The 17,973-nt window shown below is 32.8% G+C and overlaps 1 protein-coding gene across 1 annotated transcript in view; it reads right to left on the reverse strand.

The window, feature by feature from the left end:
- The window catches only part of CCDC178 (coiled-coil domain containing 178), a 394,667-nt gene that overhangs the window by 316,469 nt on the left and 60,225 nt on the right, over window positions 1-17,973 (reverse strand). Inside the window, 1 exon segment of the mRNA XM_060118365.1 lies at window positions 12,427-12,580. Within this exon segment, the coding sequence (XP_059974348.1) occupies window positions 12,427-12,580 (154 nt within the window).

The following is a 17,973-nucleotide window of genomic DNA, read 5'->3' on the forward strand; positions in this document are numbered from 1 at the left end:
TTTTCATTTCAGTTATTGTGTTTTTCATCTCTGTTTCTTCATTTTTTAGTTCTTCTAGGTCTTTGTTAAACATTTCTTTTATTTTCTCGATCCGTGTCTTCATTCTACTTCCGAGATTTTGGATTATCTTTACCATCATTACTCTGAGTTCTTTTTCAGGTCGGTTGCCTATTGCTCTTCATTTATTTGGTCCTGTAGGTTTTTACCTTGCTCCTTCGTCAGTAACATCTCTTTTTGTCTTCTCATTTTTTTTGATGGGTGGGACTTTGTTCTTATCTTTCTGGTTGTTAGGCCTGAGGCAATGATTAGCTGAATGGATACAAAAACAAAACCCATATATATGCTGGTTAAAAGAGACCCACTTCAGACCTAGGGACACATACAGACTGAAAGTGAGGGGATGGAAAAAGATATTCCATGCAAATGGAAATCAAAAGAAACCTGGAGTAGCAATACTCATATCAGAAAAATAGACTTTGAGGGCTTCCCTGGTGGCGCAGTGTTTGAGTCTGCCTGCCGATGCAGGGGACACAGGTTCGTGCCCCAGTCCGGGAAGATCCCACATGCCGCGGAGCGGCTGGGCCCGTGAGCCATGGCCGCTGAGCCTGCGCGTCCAGAGCCTGTGCTCCGCAACGGGAGAGGCCACAACAGTGAGAGGCCCGCGTACGGCAAAAACAAAACAAAACAGAAAAATAGACTTTGAAATAAAGACTGTTACAAGAGATAAGGAAGGACACTACATAATGATCAAGGGATTAATCCAAGAAGAAGATATAACAATTATAAATATTTATGAACCCAACATAGGAGCACTTCAATATAAAAGGCAAATGCTTATAGCCATAGGAGGGGAAATCAACAGTAACACAATAATAGTGGGGGACTTTAACACACCACTTACACCAATGGACAGATCATCCAGACAGAAAATAAATAAGAAAACAAGATTTAAATGACACAATAGACCAGATAGATTTAATTGATATTTATAGGACATTCCACCAGAAAGTGGCTGAATACACTTTCTTCTCAAGTGCACATGGAACATTCCTCAGGATAGATCACATCTTGGGTCACAAGTCAAGCCTTGGAAAATTTAAGAAAATTGAAATCATATCAATCATCTTTTCCAACAACAATGCTATGAGACTGGAAATCAATTACAGGAAAAAAACTGTAAAAAACACAAACACATGGAGGGTAAACAGTGCACTGCTAAACAATCAAGAGATCACTGAAGAAATCAAAGAGGAAATAAAAAAATATATAGAAAAAATTACAATGAAAATACAATGACACAAAACCTATGGGATGCAGGAAAAGCAGTTCTAAGAGGGAAGTTTATAGCAATACAATATCACCTCAAGAAATGAGAAAAATCTCAAATAAACAATCTAAGCTTATGCCTAAAGCAACTAGGGAAAGAAGAACAAGAGGAACCCAAAGTCAGTAGAAGGAAAGAAATCATAAAGATAAGAGCAGAAATAAATGAAATAGAAATGAAAATAAACAACAACAAAGATCAATAAAACTAAAAGTTGGTTCTTTCAGAAGATAAACAAAATTGATGATCCTTTAGTGAAACCCATCAAGAAAAAAAAGGGAGAGGATTCAAATCAATGAAATTAGAATTGAAAAAGAAGAACTTACAACTGACACGGCAGAAATACAAAGGATCATAAAAGACTACTACAAGCAACTCTATGCCAATAAAATGGACAACCTGAAAGAAATGGACAAATTGTTGGAAAGGTACAACTTTCCAATACCAAACCAGGAAGAATTAGAAAATATGAATAGACCAATCACAAGTAATGAAATTGAAACTGTAATTAAAAATCTTCCAACAAACAAAAGTCTAGGACCAGATGGCTTCACAGGTGAATTCTATCAAACATTTAGAGAAGAGCTAACACCCATCATTTTCAAACTCTTCCAAAAAATTGCAAAGGAAGGAACACTCCCAAACTCATTCTACGAGGCCACCAACACCCTAATACTAAAACCAGACAACAATACTACAAAAAAAGAAAATTACAGACAAACATCACTGATGAATATAGATGCAAAAATCCTCAACAAACTACTAGCAAACAGAATCCAACAACATATTAAAAGGATCATACACCATGATCAAGTGGGATTTATCCCAGGAAAGCAAGGATTCTTCAGTATACACAAATCAATCAATGTGATCCACTATATTAACAAATTAAGGAATAAAAACCATATGATCATCTCAATAGATGCAGAAAAAGCTTCTGATAAAATTCAACTCTCATTTATGATAAAAACTCTCCACAAAGTGGACACAGAGGGAACCTACCTCAACATAATAAAGGTCATATAGGACAAACCCACAGCAAACATCATTCACAGTGATGAAAAACTGAAAGCATTTCCTCTAAGATCAGGAACAAGACAAGGATGTCCACTCTTGCCACTCTTATTCAACATAGTTTTGGAAGTCTTACCCAGGTCAACCGGAGAAGAAAAAGAATTAAAAGGAACACGAATTGGAAAAGAAGAAATAAAGCCGTCACTGCTTGCCGAAGACATGATACTATACATAGAAAATCCTAAAGATGCCACCCAAAAACTACTAGAGCTAATCAATGAATTTGGTAAAGTTGCAGGATACAAAATTAATGCACAGGAATCTCTTGCATTCCTATACACTAACGATGAAAGATCAGAAAGTGAAATTAAGGAAACAATCCTATCTACCATCGCAACAAAAAGTATAAAATACCTAGGAATAAACCTACCTAAGTAGGTAAAAGACCTGTACTCAGAAAACTATAAAACACTGATGAAAGAAATCAAAGACAACACAAACAGATGGAGAGATATACAATGTTCTTGGATTGGAAGAATCAATCTTGTGAAAATGACTAGACTACCCAAAGCAATCTACAGATTCAAAGCAATCCCTATCAAATTACCAATGGTATTCTCACAGAATTAGAACAAAAAATATTACAATTTGTATGAAAACACAGAAGACTGCGAATAGCCAAAGCAATCTTGAGAAAGAAAAATGGAGCTGGAGGAATCATGCTCCCCAACTTCAGACTATACTACAAAGATATGGTAATCAAGACACTATGGTACTGGCACAAAAACAGAAATATAGATCAATGGAACAGGATTGAAAGCCCAGAGATAAACCCACACACCTATGGTCACTTAATCTATGACAAAGGAGGCAAGAATATCCAATGGAGAAAAGACAACCTCTTCAATAAGTGGTGCTTGGAAAACTGGACAGCTACATTTAAAAGAATGAAATTAGAACACTCCCTAACACCATACAGAAAAATAAACTCAAAATGGAGTAGAGACCTAAATGTAAGACTGGACACTATAAAACTCTTAGTGGAAAACATAGAAAGAACACACTTTGATATAAATGACAGCAAGATCTTTTTAGATCCACCTCCTAGAGTAATGGAAATAAAACCAAAAATAAACAAATGGGACCGAATGAAGCTTAAAAGTTTTTGCACAGCAAAGGAAACTACAAACAAGATGAAAAGACAACTCTCAGAATGGGAGAAAATATTTGCAAATGAAGCAGCGGACAAAGGATTAACCTCCAAAATATATAAACAGCTCATGGAGCTAAATATCAAAAAAACAAACAACCCAATCAAAAAATGGGTGGAAGACCTAAACAGACATTTCTCCAAAGAAGACATACAGATGGCCAAGTGGCACATGAAAAGCTGTTCAACATCACTAATTATCATAGAAATGTAAATCAAAACCACAATGAGGTATCACCTCACACCAGTCAGAATGGCAATCATCACAAAATGTACAAACAATAAATGCTGGAGAGGGTGTGAAGAAAAGGGAACCATCTTGCACTGTTGGTGGGAATGTAAATTCATACAGCCACTGTGGAAAATAGTACGGAGGACCCATAAAAAACTAAAAACAGAACTACTATGTGACCCAGCAATGCTGGGCATATACCCTAAGAAAACCATAATTCAAAAGGACACATGCACCCCAATATTCACTGCAGCACTATTTACAATAGCCAGGACATAGAAACAACCTAAATGTCCAACAACAGATGAATGGATAAAGAGGATGTGGTACATATAAAGAATGGAATATTACTCAGCCATAAAAAGGAATGAAACTGGGTCATTTGTAGAGATGTGGATGGACCTAGAGACTGTCATACAGAGTGAAGTAAGTCAAAAGAGAAAAACAAATATCGTATATTAACGCATATATGTGGAATCCAGAAAAATTGTACAGATGAACCTATTTCCAGGGCAGGAATAGAGACGCAGATGTAGAGAATGGACATGTGGAGACAGTGGGGGAAGGGGAGGGTGTGACGAATTGGGAGATTAGGACTAACATATATATATATATATATATATATATATATATATATATACTACCAGGTGTAAAATAGTTAGCTAGTGGGAACCTGTTATAAAGCACAGGAAGCTCAGCTCGGTGCTCTGTGATGACCTAGATGGGCGGGATGCTGGGGGCGGGAGGGTGGTCCAAGATGGAGCGATATATGTATACATATAGCTGATTCTCTTCCCTGTACAGCAGAAACTAACACAACATTGTAAAGCAATTATACTCTAATAAAAAAGTAATTGAATAATATTTTTAAGTTATACCCAAAAATATTAACTAAAATTTTAGCAGTGACATAGACTATAGGCTTTTTTCCTAACATATACAAAACCAACACAACAATTAGAAAATAACTGAATTTATAAGATTATAGCATTGTTATCCTTTAAAGAATACTATTGGAAGCAACCAATATTTACAATAGTTAATACACAGGAATTGTCTCTAAGAGCAGACAGTGGAGTACATGAAATCCATTGGACGATGAAGATAATATTTACAAAATCACAATGGACTGTTTCATCTAAAAGTTAATCATAAGGCACCAAATGCATACAAAACAATAGTGATTTTAAGTCTGTGCTATTTATTGCAATGCCAGTAAATTTTCTTAGCTATTTCACTCATCAATTATAAAATTTCCAAAATCTATCTCTTTTATAATATAGATAATGTTCGATAAAGACAAAATCAAGGAATTTTCATTCCAAAGAATAAGTAACTTAAATCACAAATGATATCAAGGTGAAAACCCCCTAGATTTAAAAGAATGTAAACGCCAAGAGTCATTATGTAGTTTTGTTTAATGTTTTAAGTGATGAATCAATGACAATATCAACAACAGTTGAAGTTAAGTAAAGAGTAAAATAGTATAACCCACATCTTAAATTACAAACTAGTTGCCATAACAAGCTCCAGTAGATAATACCTCTATAGGATTAATGATATGAAAGCCAAGAAATTTAATTAATGGAAATATTGTCTTTAAAAAAGTGAGCTGAGCAAAGGGCAAAGTTAAAAGTTTGCAGAATTTTGGAAAATGTGAAAATGCAGGCAAATCATTTACGACTTTTCAGAAATATAAGGCATATGGTTTTTACTTGAACTTCTAATACTATAACACGATTCAACTTTCATTATTTTTCCATCACAATATTTTTTGTTAAAATTAGTAGTTATGTTAATATTTTAAAGTTTTAGAGACATTTATAACAGCTTTGTTTATAATACTTAAAAACTGAAAACATACTAAATGTCCAGTAACAAGGGACTAAGAGACTCTCAATGATTAAAATTATATTGTAAAATATAAGATGATTTTGCAATAAGTTTTTATATAAAGAGAAACATGTCATCATTACTGTATGCATATATCCTTTTAAAATATACTAAAAGCCTGTCTATATAAAACAAATATTAAGTGACTATATTTAAATAGTGAGATCATAGATCAGTAATTTCTTCTACTCACATGAGTGTATTCTAAACTTTGAGGGGAAAAATTAAGTATTTGTGCCATTCAAAAAGTGTCTAAAATAATTTTAGATAACAGTTTGTGTAGTTAATCCCACCAATTTTATAAGGATCATAATGAAGACAATAGGATCCATTAGTAGCAACTGCAGTGTAGTATAGTGGTGAAAGGCTGACTGGAAATCATCTGAAGTGGGATTGCAAGGAGAGAAATAGAAATAACGAAAACAGAAAATCCTTTCAAGGGGTTTTGATGCAAAGTATAACAAGAAATGCAATTTATCTTAGGGAAAGATTTAAAACCAAAAACATGAAGCATTCAAAACAGGGAAGTGGAAAGTAAAAGGAAAGAGAATAAACCTAAAGAAACAAAAAGAAAATTATAATTATAGAAACATACATTAACATTTCAGAAGCTGGAAAATTGTAGAATTACTAAGTCCAAGAGCCATCTCTATTTTTTAATTCAATTTTTTAAAATTTGAAAAATCTCATTTAAAAAGTGAAAAATACATATACGATTAGAAATAAGAGATAAGCAAAAGTATAAAAGAGAATTATATATTGTATTCTATTACATTTGAAATTTTTAATCCATTTGGATTATTTCTAGGACTATTAAAAATGACAAATGAATATCAAGGATAAATATATAGCCTGATAAGACTAATCATCATAAAATAAAACAACTGTCCATGAAAAATAAAACAATATTTCAAACAATCTAAAAAAATTAAAAGCAACAGTCATATTTTCACCAAGATGTTTTATGAACATTTTAAGAAAAAGTTATTTAAATCTATCTTAATTCTCCAGGTAACAGAAAGGGAGAAAAGCTTCACAATTCATTTACAAAACCAGCATAATCCTGATAAGAAAATCTATCAAATATAGCACAAATTAAGAACACTGAAATACAGACTAACTTATGAATATGGATGCAAAATCTTAAATAAAATAATTGCAAATCAAACTCAGCAGTAAATTAAAAGAATAAACCATAACCAAGCAGAGTTCACCCTAAGAATTTAAAAATGATTTAATTTTAATATAACACATCATTTCAATAGGTCAAATGAGAAACCATTTAAAATCATCTTTGCAGATGCTTACATTCTGTGAAAGTAATCATCTATTCCTGATAGTTTTTATAACCTGAGTATACTTTTAAAATCTTTAAAATGATAATGAGCATATGTTTGAAATCAATATTTAGATAACATTAATAACTTTTTAAAATAAAAATTGAACTAAAGAAAGCCAATTTCATAGATGTTATTTAATATTTTATACATATGTCACACAATAAAATATAGACATAGTAAGAGATTAAAACCTTATGGTGAAAAAAATTAGCAAGGTGTAATTTTATATATGTTACCACATTTTATCCATATAACACATAAATATTGTATAATAAAACAATAACAAAAATTGCATTGCAGTTTGGTTGTATCACTTCATAACTTTGTGTCCATGAGATAAATCACTCTGCTTCTTTAGACTGGTTTCCTATTTGATACATTAATAGTATTAATAATTATTAGCTTATTTATTTTTAATAAATAAGCTGCTTAATTTGAAAGATTTTGAAATAAAAATATTAATCAAAAGGTATAGTTTAATAGATGTTTTGTGGTGTTTGGATTTATACTTACAGTGCCTGGAGCAATAAGGTAGCAATAAATATTAAATGTCTTGTAAAAAAGACAACATCCAAAAATACGAAAATATTATATATGTAAGAGGAATTCGCTTATTTACAAACTTTATTTGTAAACTAAATTATGAAAAATATTTTGTATGCCTGTCATTGTTTAATAAAATATGAAAATCACAAAGGATTTTTATATCTTTAAACATCATATTTGTATTATTTTATCAAATGACTGGATAAAATGAAACATAGATGGCTGTTTCTTTAATATCACAAGAAACAAAGAGTTGCAGATGATGAAATTATATTCTAAAAAAAATTCCTGAACTATGGGAGAAGTAGACTTCAAAGAAAACATGGGGAAAAATTATAGAAAAGCAGCTTTATTTCTACATTTAAAACAAATTTGATCTTGACAATATTTTTAAAGTACTTAACCAATTTCAAGATGTTTTCTAGGTTACAAAATCCATTGTCTGCAGAAATGAGATAGGAAAAATGTATTTTCATAGATACAATGACAACACCAGTTAGAGAAAAGTGTACATTAATGAGGTAAAGACTCTAAATTGAAAGCACGATATGCCTTGAAATTTTGAAAGATCAGTTAGGTTGTGTGTGCAATTAGGCAGCACAAATCTTTTATTTTTCTCTTGAACTAGAGGTGCCTATTGCATACCAAAAAATAATGCATGGAAATGATGCACATTATTGCTTTTAATTGAGTGTTTAATATGCCCACTTTGCAAATCTAGCTTAAAGGTTTTTATAATGAGGAAGATACAGAAAAAAAGTATATCTAAACTTCATCATGTTCTCATCTTCTCTAAAGTATGATAGCCCACAAATGATTTCCATAACTGAAGAATATTACTAACTTCATAAATACATTCACAGTATCTCATCAAAAATAACATTTTGTTACGGAGGGCCAGACTTGCCATTTTAGAAATGATCAAAAAAATTAAAAAGTTATTTTAGGTTTAGTGAATGAATTTTCCCTCTTTGAAAATATTTTATTACCAGTGTTATTTTTATAAATGATAAATTTCAACATGATTAGAAAATTCAGGTCATAACTATTTAACATTATATTATATTTTATTTCAATGTCTACAGTCTACATTCCACCTCATCAAGTGTTTTCCAGACTCACAAGGCGAAGTTATTTTCCCCCATTGCCCTTCCTTCCTTCTTTCCTTCCTCCCCCCTGCCTGCCTCCCTCCCTCCCTTCCTTCCTTTATTCATTAGTTAATTCACTCATTCCACAAACCTAATATGGCTTTTTTTGAATGTCTATTATGACACTTTATTGAGTGCCTAATATGGGACAGGCACTGTGCAAGTTACACAGAGAAAACAAAAATCACAACGCATCTCCTGTCTTTAAAAAACTTATAATCTAAAAAGAAGTATACAAGTAATCATTGATTTCAACAGACTGTTGGTGCCAGTACCAGTACAAGTATGGCGGTAAACACAGAGTACAATGAGAGTTCAAAGCAGACAGAACAAAGTGAAGAAATGGTTTCTCCAAGAATTTTCCTTCAATTTTCCAAGTCGAAGTTTAAAATGAGAGTATTCAGCCAGACAACAGTAGGATTGAGAAGATGAGCTGAGTTAAACACTGACATCATAATCAGAGGGAACAGTATTTATGAAAAGCTGGAAGAAGGAAACCCATGGCACATTCTGGTGTCTTGCAGTTTGTCCAGTAGTTAGAGAATAGTTAGAGGGTAAGAGGCACCAAGAGAGAAGTTGGAGGTTGAAAACAAGGGCAGATTCCAAAGAGACTTGTATTACTACCTATTTAAGATCAGTTTCTTCCAACTTACTCATCCCAACTCAGCCCCTCTGACACTTCAGCCCAGTGTGTTTTAGTTTAGTGTTTTTCAGCCTTGCCTACTTCTGGATTCTTCTACATTGCCTATGCAGTGGTGTAAGTCACTCCCATCTTAACTCAGGTGCACATCCCCTACATTGTATAAATAAAAACAAAATACAAAAATTTTCCGGGAAAGAAAATTTTGAGAAATTCCAATCTATCTCACTAAAGAAGCTTGTAAAAGATACACTTTAGTAACAAGAAAAAAAACAATGCCAATTAGAAATGTCTGATAAAAAGAAAGAGCCGTGTGTTAAACTGGGAATGAATATTATCAAACATTTATTGTGTAAATTAATAAGAAATTATTCTAATACAGGAATTACTAAATAAGATAGGCATAACATGATGGAAAATAGAATATATGTCAGGAAAGGATCATATGGTCCTTAAACTGTTCAAAAAGAATTTAATGATGTCAACTATGCTTCACATCTGTAAGTGAAATATGCATTCCAAAAATTCTAAAAATTTATAGCCCCAAAACATATAAATAAAACACATCTTAAGAAAAAAATCAATTAGAAACATTCTAAACTTAGTTTCATCTAAAATATGGCTTCAAATTATGTAAAGCAAAAATATGGATAGAAAAAAATGAAAATAAAGAAATACACTATCATAATGAGATATATTTTAATACAACTTTCATAGCAATTGATGCATCAGTCAGAAAATAAATCAGAAATATAAAAGAGTTAAATAACCCAATTATCAATAGTTCACAAAATGAACCTATGTAGAACTGCACTCCATTATCAGAGAAAGCATTTTTCCAAAATCAAAAATTTATACAATTTACCTATATAGTATGAAATAAATTAAGCCTTAACAAAATATAAATAATATCTACCATATATACTACCTTTATGAACAAATCAGAATTACATTAAAAATCAATTCAAAATAAATAACTTTAACACTTAGTGCAGTTAGAAGGGTTAATCTGTCTGACTGATCACAGGCTGACTTTGCAGAGAGAGTCTGCCTTTGACGAAGTTCCAAGAAATTGGTTAAGGTCCAATTTAGTAAAACTACCCAAATAAATGGAGAGATAGATCATGTTTATGTTTAAGGACCCCATCATAAAGATTTCATTTCTCCATCATATAATACATAAATGAATGAGATTCCAATCGTAATTCCAATAAAATTTCTGAAGGAAATGAACAAGAAAATGCTGAAATTTAATGGAAGCACATAGGTCAAGAATAGCCTAAAACTCATAAGGAAATGTAAGACTGGGGGAATTCATCATCATAGATAATCAAAGCTCACAACAGAAGTTAATTAATGTAGACATTAAGTATGGAGATAAACATGTTAAGCAGACCAAACAAATTAAAAAGAGAATGGAAAAAGAGATTCACACAAAACAAATAAGGAAGCCCCATATGTGAGAGATGACTCTAAATATTAATATATAAGTAAATACAGTAAGTTATAACTATTTGTTTTCTATATAAGAAAAAATGTAATTGGAACCTCACTTCACACCATACCAATATATGAATTTCAAATTGATTATGCTTCATATCTGGCAAGTAAAATATGCATTCCTGGGGCTTCTCTGGTGGCGCAGTGGTTCCGAGTCCGCCTGATGATGCAGGGGACACGGGTTCGTGCCCCGGTCTGGGAAGATCCCACATGCCTTGGAGCGGCTAGGCCTGTGAGCCATGGCCGCTGAGCCTGCGCGTCTGGAGCCTGTGCTCCGCAACGGGAGAAGCCACAACAGTGAGAGGCCCGCGTACCGCAAAAAAAATAAATAAATAAATTTTAAAAATAAAATAAAATAAAATATGCATTCCTAAAATCCTGCAGATAGTTTATTTCTTCTAAACTTGTAAATAAAAGATAGAATGAGAAAAAACTCAATTTTGAATATTCTAAACATATTTAATCTAAAAGCATTATGTAAACATGAAAAGCAAAATTTCAAGCCATTTAGAATAATATACCAAAGAATATTTTTTGACTCAAAGGTAAAAAAAATTTATTTTAAAAGTTCAGAAAAATATAGCTCAAAGGAAAATATTTATAAATCTTACTACATTAAAACTGAAATTTCTCTCCATCAGAAGTTACCATAAAGAAATGAAAGAAGATTGGGTGAAAATATTTTTAACATGTAACTTTAAAATATTTAGAATCTGTAACATAAAACAAATTCTTACAAATCAATTTAAAAAAAACCATCGCTCAATGTATAGGGTAAAAACTATGAGCAGGTTTTTCACAGAAAAGGAAATACAAATGACCCTCCCCCGAAAAAGCCATTAAATATATGCTCAGTCTCACTCTTAATTATAGATTAATTTAAAAAGCCATAATGAAAACAATTCAAGAGCCTTATAATAGAAACTGGCAAAAAATCCATTCTTAACTCTAGGTAGGAATGCAAATTGGTACAGGAATGTGCATATTATTGCCTTTTACTGAACTATTATTTCTTTTCACCACTTATTTCCTTTTACTAGTGTTTCCTTTTACTAAAGTGAATGAGATGCAACAGGAGAGGAAGGCAGAAAAGATGAGTCATAAAGGAAGATCAGTGAGACACCAAGTGTGAGAGGACTCAGCTCACCATTCCTGAAGGGAACCACAAGCCAGGGGATGCAGGTAGCTTCTAAAAGCTGAGAATGATCCCAGGCTGACAGCCACCAAGGAAACAAGGACCTCAGTTCTAAAACCACAGGAAGTGAATTTTGCCAAAACTGAATGAGCCTGAAAGCAGATTCATCCTGGAGTCTTTAGAAAGAAATGCAGGGCTGATGACACCTTGATTTCAATCAGGAACGATCTGGAGCAGAGGAACTAGCTGAGCTATGACCCAGGGAAACTTTATGATAACTGGGTACTGTTTTAAGCTGCTAAAATTCTGGTAATAGGCAATAGAAAACCAATATAGAAAGAAACTGGCTAACTGTCATTTAATTATTAACAGAGAATAAGTACAAATAGCCATGGCACAAAGCTAATGTCAATATTTTTTTTAATTTTAATTATGAAAACTCACCGTTTTTGATAAAGCAGCTAATTCATTTCTTAATGACCTTGTTTCCTTCAATACTTCAGTCACTGCCTCTTCATTCTCCTCAATATTAATATTAACATCTTGTATTGATGTACAGTAGAAATTAAATAGACTGTTAAGTTTATCTATCTCTTTCCTAAGAGAAAAAACAGTTGATTTTATCCGCACTGAAGGGGAAATTATATTTTAACTTACAGTTGAATTAGCTTCTGACTTAACCATGTAGATCAATGCAATTTATCTATTCCTAAAATTTTTCCCATTCCAAAGAAACTCCTGAAAAGTACTACTTAGATATAAAAAGTAAGTAGTGAAAAAAAACTTCAATTTGTTTCTGATGGAAAGGAACTGAAAGAAAAGTGATTTGCAAATTGTTTAAAATAAACCACCTTTTGATTTGATTCCAGGTGAGAGACCTAAGCACCTTTGATTCAGAGGTTGGGTAGTACAGGGATGGAAAGGAAAGAAAAAAAGAAAGAGGAAAAAAATAAGAGAAGAGAAGAAGCTGTAAAAGTGGAAAGATCACACATTACTAAAGCTCTGGTGTACTGTCTTATCTCCCTCACAGTTACAGAGCTAAAAAGTGGTAAACTACAGCTTAGGAAAACAAGGGGCCTATTTAAGAGAACAAGTTGCCAAGGAGAGCTTTTTCCTATGTGACATGTCACAGAAAAGACCAATGCTAATCTGTAAAGCTACATAATCCTTTATCTTATCTGGTAGGTAGAAAACACATTCCAAATATAAAAGTCACTTTAAAGTATGGTCTTAGAGTTTAATATATGAAAAAAGTACAGTGAGAAAATGACAAAATTATAATTTGCATAAAATATTAGCAAGTAATACAGATAAGCCCAATTTTTTAAGGCACCATAAACAAAATACTAGAGTGGGAGATTTATCTGAAACCCATATAAGAGATCAAAGATTAAATCATTTGTGTGTAATAAAATCCTACAATGCAATATGGAATGGAAAACTTACCCAAGAGACAAATGAGCAGAGAAGATAAACAAGAATTCACAAGAAAATAAATGCCAATGGCCAATAAATATATGATGTGTTTATTGAATTTGCCCAGGCTATGCTATCATGCATAAGCCTGATTTTAGGAGTAGAGTCAAATGGAACTGAAAGATATAATCTCACAATATAAATGAAAATTAAAGCAACAAACAAATAGGCAAGAAGCTTCTCCTTTACCCTTCCATACCTGAAGAGTACAGGTTTCCTATCAGAATTCTAGAAGCCAGATCAATAATGAGAGGTTGGGAGCCTGAGCATTTAAAATGTACATGTTTGGTTAAATTTCCTTCTTATGAAGTTAATTTTTCTTCTCTCAGTGGTATCCATTTCCCCAGTCCAGATAATAAACTAGATTTTGACTAAGAAGTGAGCAATTGCCCAGTGTCATGGAATGCAGGAGCTAAGTATTACTTTAGTTACTCCTCATCCTTATTTCCTGAAGCATCAACTGCTGCCACCAATTCCTCAGCCTTCTAAGAATTTTTCAGTGTAAAAGTTTGTCACTAGGTTTGCCCCCACTGGTACTTTAGATTTCATCATTCTTGTATCTGATAAATCAGAATAAATTTAGAAGAATAAAATGGGAAGAATCATTTTACCTGTTAAGAATTACTATAAAGTAGAGCAATCAAGACACCAAAGAATATATGCTGTGTGTTTCCATTTATATGGAATTCAAGAACAGACCAAACTAACCATGGTGATAGAAGTCAGAATGGAGATGACCTTTTTAGGAGAATGGTATGGACTGAGAAGGAGAACAAGAAAAAACTTCTAGTATGATGGAAACTTTTTATATCTTAACCTGGGGCATGGTGACATGAGTGCATATACATATACAGAAAAAATCATAAATCTATACATTTGATAGCACACATAATCATGTTTCTATATGTTAATTCTAAAAAAACTGGTGCAGGAAAATTAAACATATCTTTAAAATTTTATTTAATAAAGCATTTATGACTCCACTGATGCTTATAAAAGAACTTCTGGAAAATATACTTAAATGAGAAGAAAATTAACGAGTAAGTTATATGGTATAACAAATAATAATGAGTAAAGGAAGTAATAATAATATGCCTTTGGGTCTATCTAAATATTAATTATAAAAATCAGCAGCTAATTCTTATATTCAAAATTGAGAAGGAAAAATTTCAGAAAATGGTACAAGATGGATAATGTTGTATTCGTAATTAATATGGACTAACATGTGTTTGTGCCAAATAGATTAATGAAAAAATTCTCTTCTGTCATCAAGAAAAAGAGAGAGGGCCCCCTTCCCCCCCCCAAAAAAAGAAATGATCAACGAGAAGTTACAACTGACACCACAGAAATACAAAAGATCATAAGAGACTACTATGAACAACTATATTCCAATAAAATGGACAACCTAGAAGAAATGGACAAATTCTTAGAAATGTACAATCACACAAGACTGAACCAGGAAGAAATAAAAAATATGAACAGACCAATTACCAGTAATGAAATTGAATCAGTAATTTAAAAACTCCCAGGGAACAAAAGTCCAGGACCAGGTGGCTTCACAGGTGAATTCTATCAAATATTTAGAGAAGAGTTAACACCTATCCTCAAACTATTCCAAAAAACTGCAGAGGAAGGAACATTTCTGAACTCATTCCACAAGGCCAGCAACACCCCGTTACCAAAACCAGACTGAAATATCGCAAAAAAAGAAAATTACAGGTCAATATAACTGATGGACACAGATCCAAAAATCCTCAACAAAACATTAGCAAATGGAACCAAAAATACATTAAAAGTATCGTACACTATGATCAAGTAGAATTTATCCCAGGGAAACAAGGATTTTTCAATATCCACAAATTATTTAATGTGAACAAAAAGCATAGGATCATCTCAGTAGATGCAGAAAAAGCTTTTGACAAAATTCAACATCCATTTTTGATAAAAACTCTTAAAGTGGGAATAGAGGGAATATAATAAAGGCCATAATAAAGGCCATATATGACAAACCCATAGATAACATCATACTGATTGGTGAAAAGCTGAAAACACTTCCTCTAAGATAGGAACAAAGCAAGGTTGCCCACTCCGGTCACTTTTATTCATCATAGTCCTGGAAGTCCTAACCATAGCATCAGACAAGAAAAATAAATTTTTAAAAACCCAAATTGGAGGGCTTCCCTGGTGGCACAGTGGTTGAGAGTCCACCTGCCGATGCAGGGGACACGGGTTCGTGCCCCAGTCTGGGAAGATACCACATGCCGTGGAGTGGCTGGGCCTGTGAGCCATGGCTGTTGAGCCTGTGCGTCCGGAGCCTGTGCTCCGCAGTGGGAGAGGCCACAACAGTGAGAGGCCCGCGTACCACAAAAAAAAAAAAAAAAAAAAATCCAAGTTGGAAAGGAAGAAGTAATATTGTTGCTGTTTGTAGGTAACATGATAATAATCATAGAAAATCCTAAAGACACCACCAGAAAGCTACTAGAGCTCATCAATGAATTCAGTAAAGTTGCAGGATACAAAATTAATATCCAGCAATCTGTTGCATTTCTCTACACTAACAAACTATCAGAAAATAAAATTAAGGAAACAGTCCCATTTGCTATTTCATCAAAAAGAATAAAATACCTAGGAATAAACCTACCTAAGGAGGTAAAAGACAGGTACTCAGAAAACTATAAGATGCTGATGAAAGAAATTGAAGACTACACAAATAGATGGAAAGATATACTGTGTTCTTGGATTGGAAAAATTAATACTGTAAAAATGACCATACTACCAAAAGCAATCTACAGATTCAATGAAATCCCTATCAAAAGACGAATGGCTTTTTTCACAGAAATAGAACAAATAATTTTATAATTTTTAGGGAAACACAAAAGAGTGCAAATAATTAAAACAATCTTGAGAAAGAAGAACAAAGCTGGAGGAATCATGCTCCTTCATTTCAGACTATACAGCAAAGCTACAGTATCAAAACAGTATGGTACTGGCACAAAAACTGACACATAGATCAATGAAACAACAAAGAGCCCAGATATAAACTCACATACTTATTGTCAATTAATCTATGACAAAGGAGGCAAGATGTACAATGGAGAAAAGACAGTCTCTTCAAAAAGTGGTGCTGGGAAAACTAGAGAGTTACATGTAAAAGAAAGATATTAGAATATTTTCTCAAACCATATACAAAAATAAATTCAAAATGGTTTAAAGACATAAATGTAAGACCAGAAACCATAAAACTCCTAGGAGAAAACATAGGCAGAACACTCTGTGACATAAATCATAGCAATATTTTTTTTGGATCTGTCTCCTAAAGCAAAGGAAATAAAATCAAAAACAAACAAATGGAACTTAAATTTTGCACAGAAAAGGAAACCATCAACAAAACAAAAACACAACCTACTGAATGGGAGAAAATATTTGTTAATTACATGATTGATAAGGGGTTAATATCCAAAATATATAAACAGCTCTTACAACTCAACATCAAAAAACAAGTAACACAATCATAAAATGGGCAGAAGACCTGAATAGACATTTTTCCAAAGAAGATGTACAAAAGGTCAACAGGCACATTAAAAAATTCTCAACATCATTAATCATCAGATAAATGTAAATTAAAACCACAATGAGCTATCACGTTACACCTGTCAGAATGGCTATCATCAAAAAGAACACAAGAAAAACAAATTTTGGAAAGGATGTGGAGAAAAGGGATCCCTCCTACACTGTTGGAAGGAATGTAAATTGGTGCAGCCACTGTGAAAAACATTATGGCAGTTTCACAGAAAACTAAAAATAGAATTACCATATGACCCAGCAATTCTACTCCTGGGTATATATATCTGAAAAATACAAAAACTCTAATTGGAAAATATACATGCACCCCAATATACATAGCAGCATTATTTATAATTGCCAAGATATGGAAGCAACCTAAGTTCCATCAGTAGAATGAATGGATAAAGAAGATATGGCTTGCATATATATATATACACACACACACATATATATATATATGTAAAATGGAATATTACCCAGCCATAAAAAAGAATAAAATTTTGAGCAGAAGCAAGAAGAATGACAATCTGGCTGCCTGTGGAACAAAAATCACATTTACATAAAGATAGACAAGATGAAAAGGCAGAGGGCTATATACCAGATGAAGGAACAAGATAAAACCCCAGAAAAACAACTAAATGAAGTGGAGATAGGCAGCCTTCCAGAAAAAGAATTCTGAATAATGATAGTAAAGATGATCCAGGACCTCGGAAAAAGAATGGAGGCAAAGATCAAGAAGATCCAAGAAGCGTTTAACAAAGATCTAGCAGAATTAAAGAACAAACAAGCAGAGATTAACAATACAATAACTAAAATGAAAAATACACTAGAAGGAATCAATAGCAGAATAACTGAGGCAGAAGAACGGATAAGTAATCCGGATGACAGAATGGTGGAATTTACTGCTGTGGAGAAGAATAAAGAAAAAAGAATGAAAACAGCCTAAGACAC

This window comes from Mesoplodon densirostris, chromosome 15 (genome assembly GCF_025265405.1).
Source record: "Mesoplodon densirostris isolate mMesDen1 chromosome 15, mMesDen1 primary haplotype, whole genome shotgun sequence".
Lineage (NCBI taxonomy): Eukaryota > Metazoa > Chordata > Mammalia > Artiodactyla > Ziphiidae > Mesoplodon > Mesoplodon densirostris.